General features: G+C 33.3%; 2 protein-coding genes across 2 annotated transcripts; both read left to right on the top strand.

Annotated features, from left to right (window-relative positions):
• Positions 1–1,565: 1,565 nt before the first annotated feature.
• LOC106753659 (uridine kinase-like protein 1, chloroplastic) lies at positions 1,566–7,601 on the top strand. The gene is given in 14 exon segments (XM_022777715.1): positions 1,566–1,776; positions 1,863–1,954; positions 2,742–2,811; positions 2,895–3,013; positions 3,095–3,191; positions 3,936–4,015; positions 4,202–4,396; positions 5,433–5,516; positions 5,597–5,657; positions 5,841–5,901; positions 6,141–6,312; positions 6,315–6,396; positions 6,881–6,963; positions 7,068–7,601. Coding segments are annotated over 14 exon segments (1,509 nt in total). The 5' UTR covers positions 1,566–1,610; the 3' UTR covers positions 7,215–7,601.
• Positions 7,602–14,252: 6,651 nt separating this feature from the next.
• Positions 14,253–16,286, top strand: LOC106753729. The gene is made up of 4 exons (XM_014635582.1): positions 14,253–14,595; positions 14,699–14,886; positions 15,025–15,248; positions 15,683–16,286. Exons 1-4 carry the CDS (start codon positions 14,253–14,255, stop codon positions 16,284–16,286), a joined length of 1,359 nt encoding a protein of 452 aa, XP_014491068.1.
• Positions 16,287–16,747: the final 461 nt, after the last annotated feature.

Raw genomic sequence — 16,747 nt, 5'->3', positions numbered from 1 at the left:
TGACCCAATTTAATCTCTTAACTTTAGAAATATGTGGATTTAGTCTTTTTAACCAAATTTTGTTGTGTTTATTTGACATTTCAAACGTATTTCATGGTAGTATTTTAGTTGTTTACACTGTTTAACATATTTTTCTTCAACGTTAATTGAGAAATGTATTTGAAATCTCAAATAAACTTAACAAAATTTGGTTAAATAGACTAAATTCATGCAGTTTTAAAGATAAGGGACTAAATTAGTCCAAAGTTTCAAAAAGGAACTAATTCCAATTTTCAGTAAAAGTTAAGAGAACAAAAATATATTTAACCCTAAATATTAGAAGTGTAGACACTAAAATGTAGAGTTTGTTATGATCCATCTTTTAAAAATATTTAAGGATTGTTAGAGGTATTAAGTTGTTTCTTGAGAATTTTAGCATGAAATGTTGAATATAGGAAGTAGTATATACTACTTTAGGTTAAGTTATATATACTAGGATGAGCAATATGTATAATTCCAATCTAGGCTTGATATGTGGATGTAATTTATATTAGATCAATTAATAAAAACTTAATGACTGAATCCTGCAAAAACAACAAAAATAGAGGAAATTTGCGAAAAACTTAACTAGTTTTGTCCCTCGAAGGATGAGAAATAAGTGTAAAATTATGATAGAAAACCCTAACAAACATTGGACGATCCCTCTGAGAAAAGAATATGTGAACTAAGCTTTTTGCAAGTATCTGACATTACAAGTATTTCAGATGCTTCAGCTTCCTACTCACGGGTGCTTCAATAACATCAATTTAATGCATAACTTCAATAACATCAGTATAATTGTTGAGCATGAGAATGCTACACTTCAAAATCAACTCATGACATGATATTCAAATATTGTAAAAAAAATATCGTAATATCATTATATTTTTATACTCTCTTAGGAAAAAATACCTTTAACCTGTTAGATAATTATCTTTGCTTCGAACATAAGCTATATAATAGTGTACACACAAAACCAACACATTTTAGATGCCTTTTTCATATTCATTTTTATACTTTTACAAGTTTTTGTAAATTAACAAAGTTCTAAACATAATCCACAAGTTTTAATTAACATTTAAAAATAAGACCAAATACGTAAACTAAAAATATTATAATTAAAATAAAATAATATAAAACAAAAAATATTCAAAAAGAATAAAAAATGTGAGATAAAATTCACTAAATTATAATAAGTATATTAAAAAGTTATGCATTCGTAACAGTATTCGATAAGATGAAGTGATAAAAAAATTAGGAAAATATATTTTGACACTAATTTTTTTACATCATCTTAACATTGCACACATATCAAAATGTGGTGGAACAATTTCAAATTAAAAAAAAAATTGGTTTTTTTTTTTAAAATATATCTTTATGTCAGTTTTTTTAATTTGAAATCGTCACATCACGTTTTGATAGATATACAGTTTCAAAATAGTATAAAAAATTGGTGTGAAAGATATACAGTTTCAAAATAGTGTAAAAATTTGGTGTGAAAATATGGTTTTCCAAAAAAATTAAGAGTCTCTTTCAGGGAAAGGCTGCAACATAAAAAGGGAACAGAAGCTGTGACCACTCAAAAACCCACAATGCCTGAAGAAACCACGTCGATTGATTACGTCATGGAGGCCGCATCTGGGGCCCACTTCTCCGGCCTTAGACTCGACGCCCTGCTACCTTCCTCCGCCACCGCCTCCGCCTCTCCTGATTCAACCCTAGCCTCGGATTCCCACCCCAATCGCCCTTTCGTTATTGGTTATTATTCTTCCTTTTCTCCGCACTTTTCCTTCTTTCAGTGTTTCAATTCCAAAATTAAGCGAATGCGATTCACGTCTGTGTAGGTGTTTCCGGCGGTACTGCCTCCGGGAAAACCACTGTCTGCGACATGATCATTCAGCAGCTTCACGATCACCGCGTCGTCCTAGTCAATCAGGCACGCATTCATTCTCTTTCAATTTTTTTTTTAATTTAAATTAATAATTATTATTATTATTATTATTTAATTGATGCTTTTGTTTAAAACCGTAGAGTAAACAATAGAGTATCAATTACATAACAAATTATGTTTATTGACAAATGATAAAGAAATGTGTCAAACCTTTCATTTTTTTATTTTGTCATGAAGTTGAAATGATAAAATGTAAGATGGGAAACTTCACTATTATCAAGAATTTTAAATAATCTTTATGTAAAAATCAAGTGAAGAAATAGAGGGACTGTTATTTTTGTTTCTGAAACTGTGAGAGACTGTCCTAATATCCTTGCAATCTGTATTACTGTCATTTTAGTTCTCAAGATATACAGCTTACTTTCGTTATACTTCCTCCGTTCCAAAACAGTGTTGTACAATAGCTATTTCAGCAATTTAGTTCTGTTCCTAAACTATAGTTGTTTTGCAAATCTAAGGTAACATTTGTAATGTTTTTCCAGTTATACCCTTATTAAAACATTAAATTTTACAAAAATGCTATATTAAATACGGGTACTTTAGTCTATAGATGTAATAGTTAAGGTTTTCCTCATTATACTAAGCTAAAATAACTATAGTTTTGGAATAGAATGAGTAGTTCCTGAACTGTCATTGTATTTTAGTGCTAAATACTGCATTTTGGATTTCAGGAATTTATTTGACATTTTTTTTTTAATTTCAGAGACTACTACTAGACGCTTTCCAATTTTGGGCACTAAAATAATTTACTTTTTTTTGTTTGTATGTATAGGACTCGTTTTATCGTGGGCTGAGACCCGAAGAGTTGGAACGTGTTCATGAGTACAATTTCGATCACCCTGGTAATTTTCATTTCCGTTTAAACTCACTGGTTGACTTGAACGAGTTTAGTTCAGTTCACTCAGTGGGTTCAGTTTCTTTGTAGATGCTTTTGACACCGAGCAGTTGTTAGAGTGCATGGGGAAACTCATCAGTGGCCAGGGCGTGCATGTTCCCATCTATGACTTCAAGAAACATCAGCGTTCTTCTGATAGTTTTCGCCAGGTTTCAGCCCAAAAGAATGATGTCATTTTATTTTTGGTTTGTTAGGATTTCTTTTTAGCTGATGTGGTGCTCTTTGCTTAGGTTAATGCCTCTGATGTGATTATATTGGAGGGGATTCTTGTATTCCACGATCAGCATGTACGGGATCTGATGAACATGAAGATCTTTGTAGACACAGGTTTGTATCTTAATGATACAACAACATTAGTCATATGAAAGGTTTTAAAATGCAGTTGTGTTGCAGTGATGCAATCTTTGATGTTGTGGAACATTGTGGATAAATTGCCTGCCATTGTGGATGTAATGTGGTTGTGGAGAGTCTGAAAACCTTCATTTTAATCTCAAAATTGCGGTTGTAGACAGTTTTTCAAAACATAGTTGACATGGGAGTTTACAAATTGTTTATGAAAAACAATGTGGAGCTATAGTTACTAATTAATTGTGTTGTGCTTCTGTGGATGCTTGGTAAAATAAATACTGGAAGGCACTTCTTAAGAATATGAAAGAAAGAAACTTCTAAAAAAAACTAATGCACATAGTTGCTGAGACTGTAGAAATGGTCAATAGATGAGTTTTATTGTTTGATTATTACAGCAAAGCATGGTGTTTTTTGTTTTTAATTGGATGGACTACATAGATGGTTTCTTGGACAATATGTAGAGTGGGAGAGTAGACTGCATTGCATTCTTCATATTTTCCTATTGAAATATAACTTTCCCTCTCCTCTTCAAAGGAATAAAATTTAAGTAAAATCAAGGTATAACTGCTTTTCTTTGGCACGAATTAGATGCTATATTCCGATGTTCACAATTCCTGGAATAAAATTGCAAATATTGAAGCACACTATTAGATTAGTATTTTATATGATAATGGAAGTTCCAAGCTGTGTCTAATTTCATCATTTGTTATTAACTACTTACAGATGCTGATGTGAGGCTTGCTCGTAGAATTAGACGTGACACAGTTGAGAGGGGCAGGGATATAAACTCTGTTCTTGAACAGGTATGACCAACAGTTTAATTGGCAAGCATGGCTTTACAGCAGCTGCCTTATAATGACAGAACTTCTATCAATTTTATCTTTTTGAGAAAGTTTCATGTGTGAATAGAGAGTATTTGGTAATCCCCATGATGTGTTATCACTACATTAGATATTTACCCGTAACTGCTTGTAATGCTGTTTTTGCAGTATGCAAAATTTGTTAAGCCTGCATTTGATGATTTTGTTCTACCATCAAAAAAGTATGCTGATGTGATCATTCCTCGTGGAGGTGATAATCATGTAGCCATTGATTTGATCGTGCAACATATTCGGACAAAGCTTGGTCAACATGATCTATGCAAAATATATCCAAATGTCTATGTTATTCAGTCTACATTCCAGGTATCCTTAAACATAGCTTGTCATTTTTGTTTTTCTTTCTCTACCTTAATGAACCATAACAAACCCTTGGTATCAGTTTTTTATTGTTGGTGAAATTAAAATGGAAAATTATCCAGTTTTACATTTTGCGGATCATTGGAATTATTATTTCAATGAAGCCAAAGTACTTTGTTTCATTATGAATGTCCAAGAGAGAAATAAGAATTATTTTGACAAGATATAGCATGAAGATATTCTTGCTTTTATTTGAATTTGGATACATGCCAAATTTGATCCATGGAGCTAGTTGACCTCACCTAGTAGGATGCGACTCTTGTTGTATTCAGATTCAAATTGGGATATATATATATATATATATATATATATATATATATATATATATATATATATATATATATATATATATTTTATACAGTAAAGAAATGATGCAAATGCATAGGCTATACACTAAAGAGGCTGGAATTTCATTTAGTTAGGAAGTTACACATTTTCAAACCAGATACAACCAAGAATAGGGGAAAACTAGAAGGTAGTAAGAAGTGTTGGTTGGATAGAGGAATCATTGGATACTTGTAGGCTTTAGAAAGGAGCCCATTTTTGGGGAGGTAGACCATCTTCTTGGTTATTAGAGTGGAGAAATAAATGCAGCTTCATCTTAGAAAAAATGAGGGGAGACAAGAAAGATCGGGAATTTCTCCTTGATAAAACAGATGCAAAGACATGATGAGTACCAAGACTTGAAAATGATATGGACCCACTTATGAAACCTCTTGTACCACAAAAGCATGATGGGTGGCCACCCTAGATCTATGGGTATATTGGACATATATGTCTGATTGCCTTTGAGACTGTTTATGTAAGACTAGATATCAATATTTTATTTTGACCAGATTTGCTTATTTTTGTATCTTGCTTTTTATTCAATAATTATATGTTACATTTATTAGATTATGTGTTTCTTTAAATATGATAAAGTCCTTAACTGAAAATTCAATATTTTACTTGGTACTTTGTTGGCTATGGTTCTACATTTCAGATAAGAGGGATGCATACATTGATTAGGGACCGAGACATATCAAAGCATGATTTCGTGTTTTATTCAGATCGTCTTATACGCCTGGTACTGTATGATTTATAGATCTGCTGAATTTCTTTCCTCCATGGGTTTTCAGTACTTAGTTCATGAGATTTGGTTATCAGGTTGTTGAGCATGGTCTAGGTCATCTGCCTTTCACCGAAAAGCAAGTGGTTACTCCCACAGGTAATCATCATATGTCATTGTTCTCAGTTTTTATGTTCAGTATAACTCTTGTTTTTTGGGGAATAAGATTTATGCTTTGTGAATTGCGACGTACATGGTAAAGAAGTAGCAGATCAGCTGTAGTTCACTAATGGAGGTTTATGTTGACAACCATAATTAACTGAAGTGAGGTTCGTATTGCAGGATCTGTCTATACTGGTGTTGATTTCTGCAAAAAGTTGTGTGGTGTTTCAATTGTACGAAGGTGAGCATTGAATCAGGTATTAATTTTGGCGAATGAAGTGTAAATGATAGTATTTTTAGAAATGCAATGATGGAACTAAGTACAGTTCCCTTGTTTGATTAGATTAATGGTCTCAATTTTCAAATGGTTGTCTATATAGTTCAGCAAACATTGAGACTCTAGTAGTACTAAAACTGGAGTTATTCACTTCAAGACTCTGTTCCTTGGACTTATTGTTCAACATTGTTTTTGGATCATAGTGGTGAGAGCATGGAAAATGCACTTCGTGCATGTTGTAAAGGCATTAAAATTGGTAAAATTCTGATTCACCGGGATGGAGACAACGGAAAACAGGTAAATGAATTATTTGGAATTAGACATGGATGTACACGTTCTTTACTGATGTTGGTTTTCAATGGTAAACCCTTTGCTTCTCTGAGCAGCTTATATATGAAAAGCTTCCCAAGGATATTTCAGAACGGCATGTTTTGCTTCTTGACCCGGTCCTGGCCACAGGTTAAGACTTGGAATCTTCTCCCGCCATTTGTTTTTCCATTTTATATTTCAAAAGCCTTTTTTCTTGAAATTCGTAGCGGCAGCAGTTAATGCTCAGGATTTTATTTGCATTCTTTGAATTGTTGAGAAGAAATCGTGTTAATGTGTTGATAGAATAGTTAAGTTGTACATTATGTTACGGTATGAATGGTATCTGTTAATATGGTAATACTATTTTGTTGCGAATCAGGGATATGGTAATGATGATAGAAATAAATATAATTGACTTTGTTGTAGAAGAGACGTAATTGTATTTTGCAAGATACTGCATGAGGAACCCGTGAAAGTTCTGACCTACTAATTGCTTCTTAACTACTATTTTGGGATGGCTCACTTGTACTAGTCTAGCAGTCCACTGTTGATTTTCTTAAAACCTTCTCTTGTACTTTTAATATCTTCTGTGTTCGTTGTTGATAAATAGATCATCAATAACTTCCATTTTTAGGTAACTCTGCCAACCAAGCAATTGAATTACTCATTCAGAAAGGAGTACCAGAAAACCACATTATATTCCTGAACCTCATTTCTGTGAGTTAATTCCGATGCCTTCTTTATTGATGATATAATCAGTTATTTGATTATCATTTCACACTGTTGACATACACGGATCTTATGGGCCTTTTTGCATTCAGGCTCCTGAGGGAATCCATTGCGTGTGTAAAAGGTTTCCGTCATTGAAGATTGTCACATCTGAGATTGATGTTGAACTGAATGAAGAGTACCGTGTTATCCCAGGATTAGGTGAATTTGGTGATCGCTACTTTGGCACCGATGATTGATCCTGCAGCATGACCAAAGGTGGAGACACCTTTTCGGTAGCAGCTGCCTTGATTAAGAATTCGAGAAGCAGCTCGCTACATTGTATTGAGATGCTAAAGATTCATCAAAACCAGCTTTATTGTGATTTGAGGCAGCCAGATTAACACCAATGCAAACCTGCATTGACGTTGATATACAAGAATGGTTTTCATATTATTAAATGTAGATATCAGTCTTAGCAAGATGATGTCACCAAACACAAATTGCTTTGCACAATTCTGTCAATCTTGATTTGCAATTAATTAGTTATGTGGAAAAATATTCCCCAGTGATCGGTACAATCTATATAACAACCAGATCAATCATCGATATATGTAAATTGTGTGTTACTATATTTCGTACATATATATCTGGTACGTAGAAAATGATTTAATATTAATATCGCTTAAGTAATTTGTCACTGTTATTTAATTTAGACCGACCAATATAATAACAGAAAAGTTTATTATCACAAAATTCTCGAATAGAACATGATTTTATATTACTATTTAAACAAAACAACTAAAACTGAGTTTTCTAATAGGTGAACTGTAGTTTGAGTCCTCGAAACCTTTTCAAGCTACTCTCATGCATATAATATAAGACTGTTTTTGTATTTTGGAACCTAAGCCTCTTATGTATAAGATAACATCCTTTTATAGCTGTCCCGAGAGGCTCTTGTGGGTTGTGTGCTTAGGGAGATCTTGTAACAAAGCATTTTAGAAGGTCATGATCTTATGCAGAAATCTTCGTGTGAGGAGATTTGTTGCTCATTTTTCTTACTCTATTGTGCTTCTCCTTCAACTAACAACACCAAATTGAACATGTGCTCTTTGTGTTAGTATTTTCTTGGATAATATCCTTGGTCAAATATCACATACATTAGACAGTCATAAAGATGCATCTTATGCTAGACACTTGTGAATTGTGTCTAGCTTACTTGACTTGCATTTGAAAATTTATCTTCGATCATCACTTGTGTAAAACTAAGTTGTTCTTTTGTTCATCGACCGTTGTAACATGTATTTGTTTCTTATGAGAGACTCAATTGTTTCCTTGTTCTCAGTATAATTTTCTTTGTATTAGCACTTATGGTTACATGTATCTAAACTTCAACTATATTTAACAACACTTGTACTCATTTTTCTCTTGTAAGCACAGAGTATTTTATTGTGTTTAGTGATACTCGTGCCTTATACTATATGCATATGTTATTTTAGATGCATTTTGTCCATATAAGGTTGTGTTTGATGATTGGGTACATGTTCAAATTTTGAGAAAAAATTCTCTAGCTCTTTTTTGTTGTGACTTATTCTAAGCTTAATGTGCAATAAGAGGTTAAGGACACCTCGGCCTAAACGCTATAAGCCTAAAAGACTAGTATGCTGGAAGAGGTCAAAGACACCTTGACATGTACATAAAGAGGTCAATGACAGCTCAGCCTAAAGAAGGCTGAAGAAATCTTGTCTTACACCAAAGGCTTAGTACATATCACAAATTTGTATTATAACCTTGTAATATGGATCAACATAAGCATTAGGACAAATCATGGAAAGATTGGAGATAAGTTAGAGAATTCTAAAAAAGGTAATCTTATGAATCCTAAGCCAATGAACAAGCCTCATTCAGGTAGAATCACTTTTTACAACCTAATTATTTTATAGTTAGCAACTTACTTGAGTGTCGAACTATCTTTGCAGGCTCCCCTGCTAAGGTCATTTCACCCTTATTGAAAGAGAACACGTCAACTTGGAGAATGAGAAGTAGAGTGGACACATGAGCTTCTTGGTATGCTTTAGCATAATAAGAAGAACTATGTACTTCTAGGTACATCTTGACCTAGCAAGAACGTTTGACGCCCACCATAGGACCAGGTTGTATCTTCAAGCATGTGTCCACAAGAAACATGACAAGCAATGGACGTAATAATGATGTGAACAAAGGACCAAACGCTATGGCGATGAGCTGAGGAAACGAAGTGTCGAAGACACCAAGACAATAAAGGCATTGAAGAGGATATTAAAGTATGAGGAAGAAGTGAGTGGATGACAACCTCAAACTCACTCTAAAACAATCGAGCAAGGAACAAACCAATGTACAATTGACACAACTAACACATCCATAATGGTCCTAAGAACAAGAAGACATCATGTCATAGATGGCATTATGGACGTGCCTCTCCCCCCGAGATGGAAGGCATTCCAAATGGACAAATATGATGACACTACTGAAGACACAGGTTGACTTGTATTCCACTGAAGATGAAATTTAATCAAAGTATTCCCCACTTCCCTTAAAGGCACAACCCTCACTTAGTTTATCAAGCTCCCCCTATTCTTTATAGATTGCTATGACATTTTAGCCTCCTACTTTAGGACCTAGTTCGCCACAAGCAAACCACACCATTTCCCATCCATACCTCTTGTTAACATAGACTAAGAAAAGGGAGGGTCGTTGTGAGCATTCATGAAATGCTTCAGCAAAGTAGCACTCAACACCCCTTTCTCTCTTTTCCTTTTTACCTTCTTCTATTCTATCTTTATCTTTTTGGTTAAAATAATATCTTTCACTTAATCTATAAAACCACCAAGATTTTTTCTCTTATATCATCCTAACTTCATTTTAAAATACCACTAACCACAAAATCTTTCTAAAACCCATCTATTTTCTTCTGATTTTATTTTCATTCTTTACTTTCTAAACTCCTAACTTAATTTCTGCATCATTTAATGAAGGTAAAAAGACCATTTTGTCCTTGGGCTCAAAAATACAAATAAAACAAAAGTTTTTCTTAACTCTTTTTCTTCTTAGAATTGAACACACACTCATTCAATCCTAAACCACCCTTCTATCAAAAAGTGAACACATCTCACTAGTAATATCACACACACAAAATCATCAAAGTAACAACGTATCAATCATGTGTTTCACTTAATCAACCATAACATTAATTAATTAACATAACAATTATAATTCTAAAAAGAAACACTTAAACATTAAACATCAATTATCAACAAATAATCCTTAAGTTTCACAATCATGTTATTTTCTAATACCACAATTTTCTCGAGTCTTACACCTCAGCTTAAGGAAGGTCGAAGAAGTCAAGCCCTACACCAAAGGCTCAGTACAGATCACAAATTCATATTATAACCTAAAGCATGGATCCACATAAACAATATGTCAGATCATAGAAATATTAAGGATAATTAAGTTAGGAAACCCTAAAAGAAGGTAGTCCTAGGAAGCCTAAATCCAATAAACAAGACCCTCTAAGTACTATTTATAGCCACTGGTCACGAGGTATGTCACTATGATCATTTATTACAACCTTAATCTTTGTAGGCTCTCTTATTGATGTCATCTCACCCTTATTGGAAGAGAACACATCGACATCTATAATAAAGGATGAATCAACTTGAAGAGTTAGAAGTAAAGTGAACATATAAACTTTCTAGTATGTCTTGATCTAGCATGGAGACTTGTGTACTTTTAGGTACATCCCAGCCTAACATGAACACTTAAGATATTATAATCATGGACAACTTGTATTTAAAATATTGTGTTAGAAAAAGAGGTAGACTTTGTTTAAACCAAAAGAGTGTGAATTTGTTTTAAAACTTTTTTCGCATTTAAAAACTTTGAATGCACTTTTCTTAAAACTTATGAATACAAGATTTAGAATAACAATAAAATATGATAAAGATAAAAAAAAAACACACACACACAAATTTATGAGTTCAAATAACCATTTATTCTACATTTCCTTCCTGAAAAATAGGTTCCACTAAATAACACAAAGAGTTTGTACAATACAAACAACAAATAATCTAAGCATTCTAGAGAACATCAACCTTAGTCTTGCACTGAATATCAAAGAGGATATTTTTCGTATTCATCCTTAACTCCCTTAAAAAAGATGTTGGTCTTATCCACTCTTTGACTATCCAAAAAGATATTTAGCCTTATCAACTCTATTCAAAACAACTTACAAAACATATTATGAAAACACTCATTAGATTAAAAAGCAAAAAGAATACTAGAAACAATCCAAAAAAGACAACGGAAAAAAAATAGCAGAACATAAGCACTTTAAAACTTAACCACAACAAAACATAACACTTTTAAAATCTTTCAACTATTTTGAGCACTTTAGAATTGTGTTTTTTATCTCAAAAAACAACTGTATGTCATTTCGATTAATTTCCAAAATGTTCTATTAACAATAACATTGGTACTCCTTTTATAAAAAATTTGAAAACACAATTCGTAAAACAAATGTTCACGCATATATGATTGATTATGTTAGATATCCTAACTGAAAAACACTTGCAATACTCTTAGTCATAATTAATTATATGTATATTTGATATTAAGCATGCTCCGGAATTAAGTATGCTCCTCATTAAATGTCAATATAATAGATTATTAATCAATTATAAATTGGAAGAATAAAAGCTTTAAAAGCACTTCGAGAAAATATGCTAAAAATCATTTTTGATAATTTTTAAATTTTTAGAATATCCTTAACTCATTCAAACAAATTTTAAATGTTGTTGTGTTCTAGTGTTTCAATGGGTACCTTGTGTTAAAGATTTAAATAAAAAAACAAAGAAACCTATAACTAAACTTGAATATTCATTAGCATATTCAAACACCGTCAAAACAACATTTATTGACAAAACTGAATATTATCTTCAATATCAATATATTGAGTATGTATGTACCTAGTAAATATGAACATTTTTATCAACAAATTGATCCTTTTGAATTTTTGTTCAATGTTTAATATTTTTATACTGGATAACTTTGTTAGACGTACGAAAACTATCTTATTTGTTATTATCAAAATATAGCTGTTATAAGAATGACTTTAGATGAAAACTTTTGTATTATTGTGTCTTAACTCGTCTATTGCTTAATATGTTCATCTTAATACGAAAAAAATAATTCTTATATGATTTTCTATCCATCTTTCTATTATAAATTAGTGCATTTATCTTGAGTGTTTTTACTTATACCTTCTTATGAAAGGTATTGTTTCTTTTTCTACACTAAGTTCAATGTGAAAATAGAAACAGAATGCAATACATAATATCATATATAATATGTTTCCCATTAATTACCTACTATTATTTAAGTATACATTCCACAATGTATATATTAACATCGTCATTGCAAATATTTATTCAAATATAATTAGTTTATTTATAGAACGATGTGCTTTAGAATGTGATTACCCTTAAAAGTTAGGTTAAAAGTTCTTTTTGGTTCCAGTTTTGATTGGGAAAATTCGAAATGGTCCCTGTATTTATTTTGTGTTCAATTTCGTCCCAAAGAACGAATTTGGTGTTCAATTAAGTCCTTTTTCAATAACTCCGTTAAAATTCTTAACGGCAACGTGTCCAGATGTACAACTGCTAACTGAGGTGTCAGTTTTTTGCTGACTGGGAATCCTTTTCAGTTGGAATTAGGATTTTTTAAATTGAATTTCTAATTAGGGTTGTTATTTTGGTAATAAAATTAAAGTTAAGTATTTGGGAGGGAAACTTGTGAAACTTGTGAGATTGAGAAGTGCTTGAATTTGGGAAGAACAACTTGTGAAAGTTGAGAAGAACAACCTTGGGCTTCCACACCAGTAACATGCTTTTCTAATCGGAAGCAACCATCTTTGAGAAGAACAACCTTCCTTTGTAGCATATAAATTTCTAGGTTTTGTTGTTGAAGATTGTAAAACCTGGAAATTTTTCGTTTGAGTGTTAGATTTTGGAAAAGTTACAAATTTTGTAACAATTTTTGAAATTTATATAGGGCATTGTTGTGTAACGTATGATAAGTGGTTGGTATTGGTGGATTTTTGAGTTTGATATAGTGGTCACATGTTAACAGTTACTTTTAGCGTTTCTATAGTGGTCACATGCCCATAACAGTTACTTTTGTAGGCTTGCTTTTGAGATGTTTGAGGAGAGGTTTAATGTTGTGGTCCACCATGGTGGGACCCTGGTATGTCAATATCCTATAGAATATGTTGGTGGGGAAAAGACATATTGGAGTGTGGACCCTGACAAATGGAGTTATTTCGAAGTAGTATATGTTGTTAAAGAATTGGGGTATATTAATGTGACAGACATATTTTATTGCATTGATAATATTCTACTTAAGTTGGATGATGATAAGAGTGCAATGAACATGGTAGGCATTGCCAAACAGTTAGGGGAAGTTAACGTCTATGTGGTTCACGGTGTGGATGATGACCCAGAGTTGGTTGAAATAGAACCAAGTGAACAACAACAAGACCAAGTTCTTTTCCTGTGTCAAGGAACTTTAGGTAGGGAGGGCTTGAATGATGACGTCCATAATGAGGAGGAGAAGGAAGTACACTTGGAGGATGAACAGAGGGAGGTGCATGTGGAGGAAGAAGTTGACGTTGAAGAAGTAGATTTGGAGGAGGAGGACATAGATGATGAACAGGTGCATATGGAGGAAGAAGTACACGTTGAAGATTATACTTCAAGTGTGTCTGATGATTCAGGGGATGTGCATAGTCATGAAGGAGAAGGGCATGAAGCACAATGGAATGTTGATGAAGGAGAAGGGGATGAAGGATTAGTGGATGTTGATGTTAATGTTGATGAAGTACTTAGGGACAATATAGAAGGGGCTATATCAGTGGAAGTTAATGAATATGAAGAAAGTGGAAGTGAGGATTCGGTTGATATTGCACATAGCGAGAAGAACCCATATGACAGAGGGTTGTCTGATGATGAGTGGGAGTCAGAGTTTTTGGCCAGTCCAGATGAAAGTGGAAGTGAGGATGAAAGCCAAAGTTGTGGTCCATTTGGGACCTTTGTTATGCAAAAGAGTATGTCTGCATACAAGTGGGAAGTGGGAACAAAATTTAGGGATAAAAATGAGTTTATGGGAGAGATTTGAAGTTTATTAAGAATGATAATAGACGTGTACGAGTGAGATGTTTGGGTGCCTAAAAGAGTTGTCCATGGATGACTTATTGTGGGTATATGGAAGGATGTAGTACATGGCAATTGAGAAAAGTAGTGGATAATCATAGTTGCAGTAGGCAATTCAACATTAAAATGATGAATGCTAAGTGGTTGAGTGAGACATTATATAATTCACTACAACAAAATCTGAATTTGAAGATAAATGAAATTCACTCAAAAGCTTTGAGGAAATGGAATACGAATGTCACACTTTCTAAAGTTCGTAGGGCAAAGATAATGGCATCTGAAAAACTTGAAAGTAGTTTCCAAAATCAGTTCAAAAGAATTCATGACTATGCACATGAATTATTGAAATGTAACCCTAGTTCAACAATACAAGTTAAAGTGGATAGTCAAAATGGTCAGTTAGTTTTTCAGAGATTCTATGTTTGTTTGAAAGCTTGCAAGGTTAGCTTCGTGTGTTGTAGGCCATTTATTGGTTTGGATGGATTTTTTTTTGAAAGGATTGTATAAGGGGGAGTTATTAACAGCTATTGGGAGAGATCCTAATGACCAGATGTTACCTCTGGCATACGCAATTGTGGAAGTAGAGAACAAAGATAGTTGGACATGGTTTCTAGAGTTGTTGATAGAAGACCTTGGGGGTGTTGAAGTTGGCAATGCATGCACTTTTATGTCTGATCAACAAAAGGTACATGCAGTTTTTTGTTTTGTTTCATAATAATAATTGTATCAGTCGTATTGTATTTGGTCCCTATTTGCAATTAAAATGTTCAAATTGGTCCCTATTTTAGATAATATTGTTCAATTTTGTCCCTGTTACAAATAGGGTTTGTTGCCAGCTATTGAACAACTTTTACCTAAGGCAGAGCATAGATTTTGCATGCGACACATGTATGCAAATTTTAGGAAAAAGTTCTCTGGCCAAAAGTTGAAGAATCTAATGTGGAAAGCTGCTGCAAGTACATATCCCCAAGTTTGGGAAAAGGAGATGTTAAATATGAAGGAAGTGAATGAAGAGGCTTACAAATATCTAATTGGTATCCCGCCAAGGTATTATTTGTTCATTATGAATACATTGATGACTTGTATAGTGCATATAACAATGATTTTTATTTCTTGTAACAGATATTGGTCAAGATCTAGATTTACAGGTAGGGCAGTTTATGATACACTAACCAATAACATGAGTGAAGTTTTTAATAGTGTGATTGTTGAGGCACGAGGAAAGCCCATTATAACTATGCTTGAAGAAATTAGAGTTTTCCTCATGAAAAGATGAGCAACCAATAGAATAAAAACATGTAATATGGACTTTGATATCTGCCCCAAGATTAGAAAGAGACTTACAAAAGAGTCCAATTTATCGAAAAATTGGATCCCTAGGTATGCATTTCCTTTCCCTCTGATGGTAGTCTGATTGTGATTAAAATGGTGTTATTGATCAAATATTTTTGAACTTGTATTCATTTATGGCTTAATGACAGTTGGTCTGCAGAAAAAATCTTTGAAGTTAGGCATTATGCACAGATTACAAACAAGTTTGCAGTTAACCTGGACAACCAAGATTGTACGTGCAGGAAATGGCTTCTTACTGGGATCCCTTGCTTCCATGCAATTGCAACCATGAAGTTCCTAAATTTAGATCCAGAAAATTATGTACCCATTTGGTTCAGACGGTCAACGTATGAAGAAGCATGTGCCTCCATCATATTTCCAGTCAATGGCCACCTATTATGGGAAAGAACAACCTACGTAGACGTCCTCCCACCATTCAACAGAAAATTACCTGGCAGACCAAAGAAGAAAAGAAGGTTGGAGCAATGTGAGCTAAGGAGGGATGAGACCCAGATGACCAAAGGTGGCCACCGCAAGAAATGTAGTATTTGTCGTCAAGTTGGACATAAGAGAAATAAATGCCCTACTCAACATCAAGCAGACCTACCAGGACCATCCCAACCACCACCCCAACAACCAACTGAGGAAATTACACAACTATCTCAACCACCAACTGAGGAAATGACACAACAATCTGAACCACCACTAATCAGACCCGACAAGTTACCAATTAGAAGACAACATGCTTTATAATGTTATAAACTTGTTGTACTTTTGTTTTTTTGGAAATAGTCAGTTCTATGGTAAACATTTGTTTTTTTTTGGAAATAGTCAGTTTTGTGGTAAACATTAGCCACTGGATATGTTTTGGATGTACTTAAAATATGTTTTGGTGTCAAACATTAAGCACTACATTTGTTGGAATTGGTCATCTGATATGCATGTAATGATTAACTTGGTTCTGTTTATGGAAAGTTATTATTTTAAAGCTTTATACAATTTGAATCATGTTGTGTTTTATTGCTTTATCAACACATCAGTCGTCAACATAGGGACCACATTTAGAACTAATAAACAAAAATTGGGACTAAATTGAACAATTACTTACTAAATAATTGAAATTTCATTCCTTCGTTTAGTACAAAAGAAATAGCCACAACCTAAATATCACAACATTTCAACTCTATTGACCTTAAATCACTACGTTCAACCAC

This window comes from Vigna radiata, unplaced genomic scaffold, assembly GCF_000741045.1.
Source record: "Vigna radiata var. radiata cultivar VC1973A unplaced genomic scaffold, Vradiata_ver6 scaffold_7, whole genome shotgun sequence".
NCBI lineage: Eukaryota > Viridiplantae > Streptophyta > Magnoliopsida > Fabales > Fabaceae > Vigna > Vigna radiata.
Note: the sequence above shows the minus strand (reverse complement) of the source record. Positions and strands in the feature narration are given on the sequence as shown.

Bases quoted from the DNA above. Each gene is read 5' to 3' on its own strand.
- LOC106753729 (XM_014635582.1), top strand. From the start codon at position 14,253: ATGGAAGGATGTAGTACATGGCAATTGAGAAAAGTAGTGGATAATCAT. The intron at 14,887-15,024 runs GTACATGCAGTT...TGTTACAAATAG, and splicing joins TTATGTCTGATCAACAAAAG to GGTTTGTTGCCAGCTATTGA. The intron at 15,249-15,682 runs GTATTATTTGTT...GCTTAATGACAG, and splicing joins CTAATTGGTATCCCGCCAAG to TTGGTCTGCAGAAAAAATCT.